The sequence below is a fragment of the Phyllostomus discolor genome, chromosome 15, assembly GCF_004126475.2.
Source record: "Phyllostomus discolor isolate MPI-MPIP mPhyDis1 chromosome 15, mPhyDis1.pri.v3, whole genome shotgun sequence".
Lineage (NCBI taxonomy): Eukaryota > Metazoa > Chordata > Mammalia > Chiroptera > Phyllostomidae > Phyllostomus > Phyllostomus discolor.
Window position 1 is genome coordinate 26,188,444 of NC_040917.2, and position 14,334 is coordinate 26,202,777.

Here is a 14,334-nt window from a genome sequence, read left to right on the forward strand (position 1 = left end):
CGCCGTCTGGGCCTGGAAGTCACAGCCGCGCCTCTTTCGTGGAAACCTGCTCCCCGCCCCCACCCCTCGGCCCCGGCCCAGTCGCCCTGGCCCGCGTGTCCCGACAGCGACCCCTGGAGCCTTGCCCCCCAGCCCAGGCCGCACAGCTGCCCCTCACAGCTGCCCCTCACAGCTGCCCCTCGTTGGGGGTCTGGGGCAGGACAGCTCTCCCCGGGGGAGGTTCTGCCCTGCCTCTCCTGTGACCCAGCCTCGGCCCCCTCTGGACACCCTGCTCCCGGGACCGCTGGGTCCCTGCGTGGGGTCCCATGGGGTCTTCAGCAGCGTCACCAGTGCTGGGTGCCGTTCCCACCTGCCGAGTGTCCCCCCCACGTCCACTGCGCCCGTCGGGGGGCTGCGCGGGCTCCGGGCTCCGTGCACAGCCAGGCCTGAGGGGCCGCTGGCTCCTGCCACGGGCTCCGCCTGGGCCCGTGCCCCCCACCCATGGCACCGTCCTTGCAGGAAGGGAGGGAGACACTGGGCCTGGCCGGGGATGGGGCGGCACAGGGCCCACGGAGGTGGAGAGGAGACAGCCAGCCTCCTCAGCGTCTGAGGGTCAGCGGCCCTGGCCCTGGGCTGGCCCTGGCGGGGTGACAATGACAGCAGTGACTGCGGCAGCAAAGGAGTCCTGTTTCTGACACTGGCCATCGCCCCTGCGGCGGGTCGGACGCGCCCACCCCGTGCACACGTGCGGTCATCCAGCGGGACGTGCAGGCCTCACGCCGCACCCTCGCTCCCTTCCCGAATGTCCGGCACCTGCTCGCCAGTGGGCCCTCCCCTGCTGCCAACGCCCAGGTCCCCTCCCGTGCCTCGCACTGGTCAGCCCCAGACCGGCAGACGGGCCTGGGCCTCAGGGCTTCAGCTCCCACCCGAGATGACCCCCAGAGGCGAAAGGGTTCGCTCTGGGTCACCCGGCCAGGCGAGGGCGGCGCGGCCACCCGGGTGTCGAATACGTAAAAATCACAGAGAGAGAGAGAGAGAGCCGTGCGGTAGGGGACCCCTGGCCAGGTCCCCCGCCACCCCAGCACCAGACCCGCCTCCCCTCCTGCCTGCACGGCCCTCCCTGCCCCCGCCCGCCCAGCTGCCAGAGGGCCCATTTGGCTGGAGCCAGCCCCAGCCCGCGGCTCCCGGAGCCCAGGGTAATTGCCTGTAATGAACGCCTGTGCAGCCTTTGTTCCCGGGAGCGGCCTGCGGACCCAGGGCGGACGGACCCAGGGCGCCCGTGCTCTTGGAGCCGGGGCCCGGAGACCCGCCCGCCTGCTGCCGCCACCGGCGGCTCGAGGCATGAGTGGCCCGAGCTGAGGCTGCCCCTCCCTCTTCCCGGCCTCTCCGCCTGGACGGGGGCGAGGCTGGGGGCCGGTGTCTCCCCACGCCCCGCTGCCGTGTGCAGCCAGTGACCTCAGCTCCGAGGGCGCGCTTCCCTGGGTGGAGTGTGTGTGGCTGTCACCCACACACAGCCCGAGGTCCCCGTGCCGGGGGGGCCGTGCACGTCTGGGGGGGGTCTGTGCCCTCGGGGGCCCCCCTGCCTCCGCCCCTCTCTGCCCGGAGACTCGCTGCCTCCCGGGTGCACACACGGCCCCGCGCCCATCAGGGAGGCCCAGGCGCAGGGGTGCACGTGCCAGCGGGGAGACCCAGGCTCCCCTGCAGAGGCGTCGAGGCCACCAGTGACCACGTCTCTCTGTCCCGCAGGTTGCAGACAGACCTCGACCCCGGGCCCCTGCCCGGGCCCCAGGGCAGCTGGGCCGTGGATGGCTACTCCACGCCCCCCGGCGGGACCGAGGACGGCTTCTCCTGCGTGGGTGAGTGGTCCGGGAGAGGGGCCCCTCCTGGGGCGGGGGCCCAGGGGCGCCCGGACGCACGGGGCCGGCACTCCGCTGCGGGGCGCCGGCCTCAGACACACTCTGAGCTCTGGCCGAGCTCGACCGGGCCCGGGGCTGGGCCTCCGATCCGGGAGCGCTCGAAGGTCAGAGCCAGGGGGTGCCCAGCGGCTGCCACGTTGACCCAAAGCTCAGGCTGTGGGAGCCGCCGGCGCGGTGGCAGGGACCCTGGCTGGGAGGGCAGAGCCGGCAGCCGGCAGCACCCAGGTCGTCGTGTGGGCGTGGGCACCAGGCCTGCAGCCGGGGGCCCTCCTGCCCCCTGCTGCCCGGGGCTTCCTGCCCCGGCCCGCCCTCAGCGGCCGTGCCCCCGGGGCGTCCTGAGCCGCTGCCGCCCGACCTCGGGTGCCTGTCCTGCTGGGGACTGGGCCCCAGGAACCGGGCGGTGAGACTCGCCGTCCCGGGAAGAGCCATGCTCTGACAGGGCAAGCGCCACGGGGTGCCGGCCTGCCTGCCACCCTGGAGAGACACCTGGGGGGCAGCCGGGGCAGCCCTGGGTGGCGGGAGACACCCCCTCAGGGAGCAGCTCTGTTCTGGTTCTGCAGAGAAGGGGGCGCTTGTCCCGGGGGGGCGTGGCCTTGCAGCGCGGGGCAGAGGACACAGATGTCCCTGGACCCGGGGGTGTGTCATTCTGGACGTCGCTGTCCCCTGCGGGGCAGGGCTCGGCTGTCCCGCCCGGCCTGGGGCCTGGGCCCCCTGAGCCGCCTGCCTCCCCCCCAGGGCAGCCCCTGCAGCCCCCAACACAGAGCGGCCCCTTGCTCTGCCCGGCAGGCCTGGGGGAGGAGGGGCAGGGGGCGGGCCGGGCCCTGAGACAGCAACCCCGTGGCCTCCCACCAGAAGGGGACCCTGGGGGGACCGGGGCACGGCCGGCCGGGGACAGGAGGCAGCCCGGCCTCGCTGGCGGTGGGGGGCCATCCGGGTCAGAATGTGGTAACTGGGAAACTATGTCTGTATTTTTACATCTGCCGCTTTGTTCGCGTCATGGCTTCCGTCTGCCAGCCACATGGCCGCGGCCTCGGTCGCCACCGAGCTGGCCGGGGACCGTGGTTAACCTCCCATGTGTGGGGCGACCCTGGGAGCACCCCCAAGGCTTGTCGGCGGGCAGACCCCTCCCCAGCTTGACCTGAAAGCGTGTGTGACCCCGAGGGCCAGTGTGCGGGGACCCTGGGGGTGGGCTTCCTCCAGGCTCCTGGGGGGTGGGGAGGGGGGGCCGCGCTCTCCACTGAGCTGCGGGAAAACAGCTGAGAGAAGAGAGGAGACCCGGATGTTCCCCGGACGCCCTGCGCCCCCACCCCCTGCGAACCCCAGGCAGGGCCCGGCTGACTTGTGCTCACTCATTCCCTCACTCGGCAAACCGTCGGGGGACGTGCGTCGACCCTCCTGGAGGTGCAGGTGGCCCACGGCAGCGCCCAGGCCGCCGTCCAACTTCCGTCTGAGCGCCCGGGGCGGCCCGGCCGGCCCATCTGTGCCCACACGTGTGAGGCTGCGTGCGGGGGCGCCTCGGAAAGGCCGCCCGGGACAGGCCCTTAATCGGTTCCATGCCGCCACACGCCTGCAGGAGCGCTGAGTGGACACAAATGAGGGGGCTTGCTTCATCGGAACTCGGGTCCCCGGGGACAGCAGAGCCCCATCAGAACGCGGGTCCCCGAGGGGGCTCCTCACGCTGTCCTCACGCTGGGTCCGCTCCCTGCTGCGTCCTTGCTGGCCCGGGTCAGGGCTCCGCCTCTGAGCCACAGTGAAGGGTTTCGGGTCTCGTGGCCATGGGAGGGGGGCAGAGCCTGGCTTCTAAGAAACCGTGTGACCTCCGGCGTGCCCTTGGCCGGGCGGGGCAGGGTCTGGCGGCTGTCCCGCTGCAAGGGGGGCTTCCGGTGGGCCCGGGGTGGTGCCCAGGCACAGCGCTCTTCTGGGGGCGTCAGGCCGAGGCTGAGGGTGCCGGGCTGCGGGTGACTCGGCGTCGAAGGACACAGAGGCCACAGCTGAGACGAGACCCGCACGTTGCCCCATACGGGCTGCTCTTCCAGGGGCAAGGCCTGGGGAGGGACAGCGACTCCCCTGAGGTGACGGCGGCACGGTCAGCAGCGGGTGACCGCTGCCTTACGACGCCCCGAGCACCACGAGACCCAGGGGTGACGACGACAGTCATTTATTGACCACCTACTGCGCGCGGGGCGTCGCGTCCTCCTCCTCAAGCACCCGGCACGGCCCTCTGCAGGTCGCCCTGTTGCCCGGGGACAGGCGAGGAGACGGCTCGGGGAGGTTCTGGGGACACCTGGCGGGGGGCCGTGCCGGGGTTTCAGTCCAGGCTGGTCAGAGAGCCCCCCTCATCCGGTGTCACCCCCCAACCCCCTCTGCTGCCGGCACTCACCACGTCACCCTGGTAACGGGCCCAGCCCAGCCTGGTCCCCCCTCACCCAACCTCTGCCCAGTGCCGGGGAAGGAGCCGGCTCAGCGAGCACAGCCCCCGTCCAGCAGGCCCAGGGCGTCACCGCCGCTCCGTCCTCCCAAACCCGTGTCATCTCACGCCGAGCGCACACCACCGTGTCCCCTGCCCCCTGGGGACTTCCGGGCAGAGCCGAGCCTCTGTCCCAGCCGTCCGTGCAGGAAGGGCGTGCAGACAGTTGACTGGAAAACAGGCCTCCCTCTGGGCCGACAGCATCAGCGGTGTTTCCCGGGGCACGCCCGGGGCAGTCCCTGCGGGGCAGGGCGGGCACCGGTGCCTGGGACCAAACAGGCTTCTGGGAGCTGGGTCAGAGGTCAGACGAGTCGGAAGACAGCAGCTGACGGCACCTTTGACCTTCCACGTTGCGGACATCGGGACCCCCGGTCCTACGGGCAGAAGGAATCAAAAACCTCCCGGGCTGGGGAGTCCGGCTTCAGGGGGAGCTGGAGGCAATGAGGGTCACGGGCAGGGCGGGAGAGGGCGGAGGGGTGCTGGGTCACCCCGCTCTGGGGTTCCTCCCGCCTGCACCCAGGGATCAGGTGGACAGAGGACCTCCAAGCCCCCCGCTGTGGGGCGGGGAGAGGAGGGGCAGCCCTTGTGCAGGCATGGACTGGCCCGTCTGGGGGTGGGCGAGGCCCCCGCGCTCCCTGCGTCCTTCCTGCCGAGCCCCTGGGTTCCGTGAGGGCGGGAGGCACGGGGAGGGGGTCAGCGCCTGGTGACGAAACCGGGCCGTGGGGGCGGGAGGTTCTCACACTGAGCGCCCACCCGCGCGCCCGCGAGTGTTCTCCACACTCGCACGGCGTTGTCACACGCCCAGTAACTGCCAGCGATTATCCGATTAGGATCCGCGGCGTTGCCGACGCACGGCACACCTCGGCACGGTTCAGCGGCCCCTCGGAAAGCCCCCGGAGCCTCGCGCAGCACACAGGTGCCGGGGGCGGGGGGGGGGGAGTGGGCACAGCCGCACGGGGTGTGAGTGGGGGGGGGCGTTGCTCCCGGCAGCCAGCGGGCAGGAGTCCGTCCCGCCGGCTCAGGGTCAGGTGCGCACAGGTCCTCCTCCTCGCTCCAGCAGGGGCCTCTCCACTTTTGGCACCAAGGAGCTGCCCTAGAGCCGGGGCGGCCGGGCCTCTCCCCGACACAAGCCCTGTGTTTGAGGGTCGGCCCCATGGACCCGCCGAGTCCGGCTGAAGGCTGCAGAGCCGCCGCCGCTAGCCGGCAAGGACACCTCGGGGCGGGGCCTTGGGGTTCTGTGCGCCGGCGTCCGGGTGTCCTTGGCCCGAGGGGAGGGACTGAGGCCTGTCACACCCAGGTCAGCGCTGTCCCATGGCAGAACGTGGCGTGAGGTTGTCTCTGAGGTTCCACCTGGCACTGGGATTTGGTGACCTTAAACTGACCGGCCCTGCAGGGATGCAACGGGTCAGGTGTGTGCCCACGTCAGAGTTCACTCTCCCGGGCCGAGCACACTCTCCCTACCTACCCAGAAGGCCCCTCGCAGGCCCACCGCTGCTGTGACACCCGCTCCGGGCGGCCCTAAGGAAGGTGTGCCTGGGAGGCACGGAGGGGACCAAGTCAGAGACCTGCTCCTCGTGGGAGGTCAGGGGTCCCGGCACCCCGTCCTGTGCCCCCTTGGAAGAGGAACAGGAAGGAGACACCCAGAACCCCCTGCTGGGGGAGGGGGACCCCCTATTCCAGCCAGGGGGTCAGGACCGGAGCCGCAGCCCAGCCCTCAGCCAGGCCTCCCAGCCGGGGACCCCCAGGTCGCTGCCAAGGGGCCGGCTGCCGAAGGAGGGTCCCTCCTCGGCTCCAGGGGAGGGGTCCCTCAGCCACGCACCCTCGCCCTTGGGAGCGCCGGCCCGGCGGGGAAGGCCTGCGTCCCTCCTGGTCTTGGAGAGCCTGGTCCTCCAGCGGCGCCGCCGTCCTCAGGCCCTGGGCCTGGTCTCCGCCCTCCCACCTCACACCCCTGGGTGGGGGGCTGCTGGGTGGAGGCTGGGGGTGGGGGCACGGGGGGGGGGGGCACGTCCAGCTCCCGGGAATGCGGGTTGTGGGCTGGCGCCTCTCAGCACGCCCACCCTCCGGAGGCCGTGCCCGGGACAGCGCGGGCAGAGGGCAGACTGCCGCCCACGGCTCCCGGCCCCACTTCCGCCTCAGGGTGCCGAGCCTCCTGCTCCCCCAGGCCGGCGGGCGGCGGGCCTCCTCCGAGCCCACACCCCTGGGCTCGAGGCCCAGAAGGGACGTCCCCAGCCCTGGGCTCGGGGGGCCTCCCGGACAGAGCCGGGCCCTGAGGAGTCAGTCCTCAGTGACCGGCGCCGCGCCAAGCAGAGGTGGCAGCAAGGCTGCGAGGAGGCCAGTGGATGCATCAGGGAGGGCTTCCTGGATGAGGCATGAGCGGCTGCTGCCTCCGTGGAGGAGGAGGAGCACCGTGTCCACTGGCCCCTATTCTTCCCCAGGTGGCAGGGATGGTGGGGCTCGAGCTCCAGCTGGGACGGCCACTGGTGCTGGGCACCCCAAGGACACCTGCCCACTCCTGCCCCTGCCTCCCAGAGGCGGGGCGGAACTCTGCCCCCACCCCGAGCAGAGCGCAGACAGGGGAGGAGGGGGGTCTCAGGTGCAATGGGCACCGGCGTCGTCTCCCTGAAGGCCTGCGGCACAGACGGGCAGGTGCTGGCCGCGCTGTGGCCCGGGGCCACGGGGAGGGAGGGACGCCGGCCCAGAGCCCGGCCCCCCCTCCGCTCACCGGCTGCCCCGTCTCTGGCCGCGGGTTTCCGAGAGGTCCCTGCTGTTTACACCCCGGACACGCGGGCTCTGGGGTGCACGCTCATTAACTTCACCACCGTCGCTCCTGAGAGCCCCACTGTGCGCAAGCAGCTGGGAGGGGGTGGAGAAACGGCCCGTCCCGGGTGGACCGGCCAGCGGCGGATCCACACGGGTGAACGAAGAGTGTTGGCCATGGGTGTTCGGCAGGTGTCCAAGGGGCCGCCGGCGGGGGGGTGTGTGGGGTCGGGGGCGGCGTCCCGAGGACGGGGTCACCACGGCCAGCTCCTCCCGAGTCGTCCCCTCTGGGAGGTGCGGGCTCCAGCCTCACTGGGCCGGGGCCGGACCTCTGGCACCGTCCCCCCCACTTGCTCCCACTCAGCCGTCACCGCGGCTCCGGCAGCGAATCCTGCCGGCACAGTCAGAGCTCTCCTGCAAACGCGGCCGGGGCCCGACCGTCCTCCCCGTTGCCAGCGTCCCCACCCGGCTCCACGTCACCCTCAGCCACCAGCCCACTGCCCACCCTCAGACCCCGCCCCCTCGCAAGTCACCTCTCAAGGTCAACCTCCCAAGGTCAACCGGGCAGGGCAGCCCCGCCCTGCCCTCCCACCTTCTCTCCCTCTCTCCCCACCCCAGCAGTCCCGACCCTAACCAGACCCCCCCCCCCCCCCGCAGCGGACACCGGGGTCTCCCCCAGCAGTCAGTCACAGGGTGAGGAAGTGCCGAGTCTCTCCTTGGCTCCGAGCCTGCGTCTTCATTCCTCCACCTGGGTCAGGCTGCCGCTCAGCACACGGGGCCTAGCCACTGAGCCCCCATCACAGGACGGGGGGCAGGGGGAGGGGCAGGGCCGGGGGACCGGGGTCTGGGGACTTGCATGATCCTGGAGCTGCCGCTCTCCCTGCCCCCCCCTCCTCGGGAAATCAGGCAAGCCCTGCCTGGTCCCCTCTGCAGGCCCCCCAGCATCCCCCCCCGCCCGCTGTCACCTCCCTCCTTGACCTGGCGGCCAGCCTCTCTCTGGGGGGGGGACCCTTCGCAGCCTGTCTGTCTGGCCAGTGGGAGGGGCTCAGAGCTGGGTGTGGGGATGGGGTGACAGGGGAGGCCCCCGTCTTCCTGGGACTCACTCCGGGAGACCCACCGTCCACAGGGGCTGTAGGGACCGGCACTGGGAGTGGCTGTTGCCAGGGCAGCAGAGCCTCCCTGTGCAGCAGGGCATGGTGGGAAACTCAGGGGGAGGGGAGGGAGTGGGAAAGAGGTCACGCTAGGGAGCGTCGGACGGTTCCAACATGTCGAGAGGGCAGTGGGAAGGGACCGGCCGCCACGTGGCCACAGTGAGACCCTCTGAGGGGTGACCGGGGCGGGTGGCCTGTGGACAGAGGGAGGACTGGCCCTCGAGGGGTCCCTGCCGAGTGGGCTCGTCCGATCAGCCTGCCGGGTGCTGCTGCGGAACAGGCTGAGGGGTGGCCACGAGTTCAGAAGCGTGTGCGGGGCGTGGAGGGCGTGGGGGGGGGGTACGGCCCGTCCTGAAGGGGCGGGTTTCCGGGGCTGCCTCCCGGAGGAAGGACAGGAAAGGACTCAGGGGTCCGGGTAACGCCCTGGAGCGGAGGCGTGCAGGAACCAGAGGAGGGATAAAGGGAGGGGTGAGGGGTCGGGTCACAGCGGTGGGGGGGGGGGGGGGGAGGAAGATTGGGACCCCAGGCGTCCAGTGGACAGAGTGACCAGTGGGGCCATGCTTCATGCAGGCCCAGGGCCGACTGCGACGGGGGCGGGCCTACAGCTGTGGGTACCGGAGACGGGGCGGGGTGCGTCCAGGTGACCCCGGGGAGAGAGGACCGACCAGGCTCTGCCTACAGCCGGACGCGTGGGTGGGCCGGGCCTTCCGGCCGGAGGGCACCCATCCCCGCCTCCGTGTCCGGGGGGGCAGGTGGGGTCACGTGCAGGAGAAGACCACGCAGACACACAGTGGACGGGAACCCCCGCGGCAGGCAGATCGGAGAGCGCGTGCCCCCAGCGGCTCTTTCCAGGAAGGGGGGGCTCCCTCGGGGTCGGGTCACGGCGTCTCGTGCGCCTCAGAGCGTGGCCCCGGGTGAGGGCGAGGACGAGGGTGAGGAGTTTGCTGGTGGCCGCGATCTCTCCCGTCGAAGGGGGAGGGCCCGGTGGCCCGGGGGTTGGGCGCTGCGGTCCTTCCTTGGCGGGGATCCTGGGTTCGGGCAGCGTCCGGAGTGGCTCGTGTGTCCAGAGAGGACATCCTGGGACTGGCCTCGTCCTCGGGACGTCCCCCCTGTGCCCAGGTCCGGCTCTGGCGTGGCACCAGCTCAGTCCCTTCAACCAGATCCTTGTGGTCGGCCTGTCATGTGCTGTCACAGGCCCTGGCTCTGCCGGGAGCTTTGGAAGGGCTGGACACGGGCCCCGGGGCCACGCTGCCCACGCCCTCGGGCACAGGGCCTCCTGGCGAGCTTCTGCTCACACCTTCCACGCCCCGGAGGTGCTGTCCGTGCGGGGCCGGCCCGCCTGCCGCCTGCCCTGCTCTCGGGCTGACCCTCGCTGTGACCACGCCGCAGCCCGGGGACCTGCCCCGCTTCCCCACCCTTCCCTGCTGTCAGCCAGGGGCCCGGTTGGTAGGCCCCAGGCTCGCTCAGGTTGTCCCTGCACCTAGCGCACACACACCTGCGTGCGTCTTACCTGTGATGGACGCGTGGGCCTGCGTGACGTGGCTTTTCCCCGGGGACAGGACTCTTCCTCATCTGCCCTTGTATTCCCTGCCACACACGGACCCCCGAGGGCAGGGTCTGGGTCCCCACGGCCCAGCCAGGGGGTCTGGGCTTCTTAGCAAAGCCCCCTCCACCGGAGAGCCCCTTGTGCCCGGCGCTGTGGGCAGGCCAGCTGCTCTGCTGGGGCCCCTGGGACTGGAGGGCTCGTGGCCTCTCCGCCCAGCCCGGGGGTCACTGAAGGCGGGGTCCTAAGACACACCAGGGGCAGGCAGGGGCCACATCCAGTGTCCAGCAGCCAGGCCTCCGGGTCCATTCAACACCCAGCTGCAGCTCGAACCCGTGCGAGGTGCGGAGACACTGTTCCACCTGTGGACAGCTCCGGGGCTGGGGTGGGGGAGACAGATGCACACGGGCCCTGGTGCAAGGGCCACGCGGCACCAGGAGAGGGCGTGGACTGTGACACGCAAGCACACAGCCTCCTCAGGTGCCGGGCGACGGGGCGAGGGAGCCCAGTTTGGGGGTGGGCGGGCAGATGGCCTGGGGACCGGTGCTGGCTGGCCTCTTTCTCGTCTAAGGACCCCGGCCCCGGCGTGAGAGACCACAGAGGGCGGGCAGTGTCCCCTTATGGAGGGACACCCCAGCCACCCTGCGGCCTCTGTCCCCCCGTCTCTCCCCTGAGGCCCGGGGGCTGCCTCCCTTCAGCCTTCAGGCAAGGAACCTGGGGTGGGCCCTGCACCTCATGCTTGGGGAGCCTTTCCACGGGTGGATGCGGTGGGGAGAGGAGGTGGGGGAGGGTTGGGGGGTGCAGTGACTTTGACAAGGTCACGCAGCCCATTAGAATGGGCGCCCAAAATCCCAACCCCAAGAATTAGCCTTTTCCTTCGATGCCCCACCCCCCTCCCCAGTCCTCCCGAGGCCCTGGCTCCAAGCACCCTCCGGAGCGCAGGCCGGTGCCTCAGGGGCTGAACCAGGTGGGACCCGGAGCCCCCTGGGCGGAACCAGAAGGCTCGGGGAACCGCCACCTGGATATTCCTTCCCCACCCCCCCCAGCAGGCGGCCCCAGGCCCCGGGAGAGCCCCCCCCCCCCCCGGCTTCCTGGGGAGCTGCTGTCTCAGTCCTTTCACCTGCGCCCCCAGGTCTGCTCCCCAGACCCTTCCCTCCCTCGCCAGGCTCCGTGGGAGCCACCCCCTTTGCGCCCAAAGCAGCAGAAAAGCCGATGCATCCGTTACCTCTGCCCACCCCCGCTGCGGGTACCCCAACTCCTCCGCCCCTGCATCTCCGCGGCAGATACCACCCCCTCTAAGCCAGAAATAGCACAGCCCGCGCCCCCACCCCTCCCTGCGCGCACTCCTCCCCCGCCTGGTTGCGCCGCCTCCCCTCCCTCCTCCCTCCCTCCCTCGGAGCCGCTGCCGCAGCCCCGGCTCCAGCGGGCGGGCGGGCGGGCGGGCGAGCGGGCGCTGCCCCGAACGCCCCAGGACCCCTGGGCGGGGGGCAGGCGGGCAGGCTCCGGGGCTTCCATTCTCCCTTTGACGGATTTTTACATTTTAATTTGTATTTCCCCGCCCGCCCCTTTTCTCCACCCCTCCCCTTCGCTCCCCGTTTCCTCTCCCTTTCCTCTCCCTGGCTTCCTTCCTCGCGCTTCTTCTGCGCCCCCCGGCTGGGCTTGGCTTGCCGCCCTCCCTCCGCCCTCCGCCCTCCCCCTTCCTCTCCCTTCTTCCCCGGTTTCTTCCGTCCTTTCTCTCCCCTCCCCTCCCCCGCCTCCTCCTCCCCGCGCTCCCCCGCCCGGTGCCTGCAGACGCGCGGATCGTCCATGCGCTCCTCGCAGGCAGAATGCTGGGCAGCAGCGTCAAGAGCGCGCAGCCCGAGGTGGAGCTGAGCGGCTGCGGCGACGAGGGCGCGGACGAGCCCCGGGGCGCGGGGAAGAAGGCGGCGGCGGACGGCAGAGGCATGCTACCCAAGCGCGCCAAGGCGCCCGGCGGCGGCGGCGGCGTGGCCAAGGCCAGCGCGGCGGAGCTGAAGGTCTTCAAGTCCGGCAGCGTGGACGGCCGAGTCCCCGGCGGGCCGCCCGCCTCCAACCTGCGCAAGCAGAAGTCGCTGACCAACCTGTCGTTCCTCACGGACTCGGAGAAGAAGCTGCAGCTCTATGAACCCGAGTGGAGCGACGACATGGCCAAGGCGCCCAAGGGCCTGGGCAAGGCGGGGTCCAAGGGCCGCGAGGGCCCGCTGATGTCCAAGACGCTGTCCAAGTCGGAGCACTCGCTCTTCCAGGCCAAGGGCAGCCCCGCCGGCGGTGCCAAGACCCCCCTGGCCCCGCTGGCGCCCAGCCTGGGGAAGCCCAGCCGGATCCCGCGCGGCCCCTACGCCGAGGTCAAGCCGCTCAGCAAGGCGCCGGAGGCGGCCGTGAGCGACGACGGCAAGTCGGACGACGAGCTGCTCTCCAGCAAGGCCAAGGCGCAGAAGGGCTCCGCGCCGGTGCCGCCCGCCAAGGGCCAGGAAGAGCGCGCCTTCCTCAAGGTGGACCCCGAGCTGGTCGTGACGGTGCTGGGGGACCTAGAGCAGCTCCTCTTCAGCCAGATGCTGGGTGAGTCCTGCCGCCGCGCCCCCCGCCCTTCTCCTTTCTCCCTTCTCCCAGCCAGCTGCACGGGAAGGTGTGGGGGAAGCGCCCCCCCGCCCCCCGCCGGGCTCTCCCGCCCTCGGGTCGGCCGTCAGAGGGCACCGCGCCCAGATGTGCAGGGCTGGCCACCCGCCAGACGCCCTGGCTAACGTGCGCCTCCTCTCCAGTGTCACCCGCAGGGAGCTCTGCCGTGGCCGGCCGGGGGCCGGGGCGGGGGGGGGAGGCTGGACAATGCGGTGCCGGGCGGGAGGTTCTCGGAAACAGAGCCTCTTCGCTTCTTCCCGGTGTCTGACACCCCTGAACCCTAACGCGGCAGAAGTGGGGCGGAGGGCGCCTCCGCGGTGCTGCGGCCGGCGCCGCATCCGCGCATCCGGCATCGCTGGGGCGGGGGAAGCGGGGCCCGGGGACACGTGTGCGGGGAGCAGATGTGCGGCCGCGGCCCCGAGCAGCGCTGAGGCCCCACTTCCTCGGTGGGTCCCCGGTGGGAACACGGGTCGGACATCCCGGGTGTGAGGCTCTGGCAGGGGACGCCTCTGGGGCGGCAGGGGCGGCGCGCAGGCAGCTGCGCGCATCTGGATGCGCGTCCCGTCCCTCCGCCGGCTCCGGCCCAAACCCCAACCCCCGGATGCTAGAGAGTGTGGAGAGGTCCGGCTTTCGCCCGCGCCGCCTGGTTGACCGGGAAGCCGGCGCCCTTGCGCCAAGGGAAGCGGGGCCGCGGAGAGGGAGGAGGAGCAAAGCTCGCTGCTCTGGCGGAGGCCGCCCGGAGAGCGGCTCCATTGTTCTCCGAGCCGGGCGCCTGTGCGGAAAACCCGAGCGGCCCCGGGACTGGGACCCGCGGCCGGGAGGGGATAGATGGGGCCGCGCAGGGTGCGAGGCCGCGGTGCCTCGGGAGCCCACACGGCCGCACTGGGGCCGCGGGAGGACGGCGCCGGCCGGGAGCCCGCGGGGCCACCTTGGCTCCGCCGACTTGTTGCGGTGGTTGGGATGGGGGCTGTGGGCGCCCGGGGACAGAGCTTCCCGGGTACCAGGCCGGTGCCCGCCCCGCGGGGGCTGGGAAGGGGCGTGTCCGCGCGCGTGTGCGGGGGCGGGGCTGCGTCCGAGGGACCGGCTGGCGGAGGCGGGGCGGGCGGGAATGGACGTGGACGGAGGGGTGGCGGCCTGGGGAGGCTGCGGTTGCGCCGGAGGCCGGTGGGCCCTGCCGCAGTCTCCCGGGAGCCCCGACTCCCGTTCGGGCCGGGGGCGAGGATCGGGGGCCTCGCGGGGGGCGGCGGCCTGTGGGTTTGGCAGGGACAAGCGGGGCTGGGGTTGCGGGCGCAGACGCGACCGGTGGCCTCCGCGGTGTGCCAGCCTGTGCCCGGGACTGCCGGGGGTGAGACAGACAATAAGAGCGAAGAGAACCCCCCGCCCGGAGCGCAGCGGGAGGGAGGAAAGGAGAGGGGTCGCGTGGTGGCACCGGACCGGCTGAGCGGCCTGCCCTGGGCCTCGGCAGGGGTGACCCCTGCACTGTGGCCAGGCCTGCGGAGGGGCACCAGGTGGACGGGGGTGGGGGCAGGCGGAGGAGAGGGAGGCGCGGGGCTGAAGGGGTGCAGGGCGTGTGAGGGACTCGGCAGCGCAGAGGGCACGCCTGTGGTTTCAAGGTCAAGGCTGTGCCTCTTCAGGACGAGGGAGCTGATCCCGCTCTCCCCAGGCTGGGGGGTCCCCGCTGCCGCAGCACCTGGCTGCCCGGCTGCCTTAGTGGCTTCTCCAGAGGCAGCGGCCGCAGACACCCCGACAATCGGCCCTCGGGCTGGCTGTGGTCCCCACTGCTGCTCAGCATCGTCCCCCCTCCATGCCCGCCTACGGGGGGGCCCCGCAGCAGCCTGGATGGTGAGCAGGGGGCGCGCCCTCCCGCTCCCCGGGCCAGAAGGCAGG

At 72.1% G+C, this 14,334-nt stretch overlaps 1 protein-coding gene across 1 annotated transcript in view; it reads left to right on the forward strand.

Annotated features, from left to right (window-relative positions):
• Positions 1-14,334, forward strand: part of NAV1 (neuron navigator 1) — a 130,130-nt gene that overhangs the window by 33,456 nt on the left and 82,340 nt on the right. Inside the window, 2 exon segments of the mRNA XM_028531110.2 lie at positions 1,726-1,835; positions 11,605-12,390. Of these exon segments, the coding sequence (XP_028386911.2) occupies positions 1,726-1,835; positions 11,605-12,390 (896 nt within the window).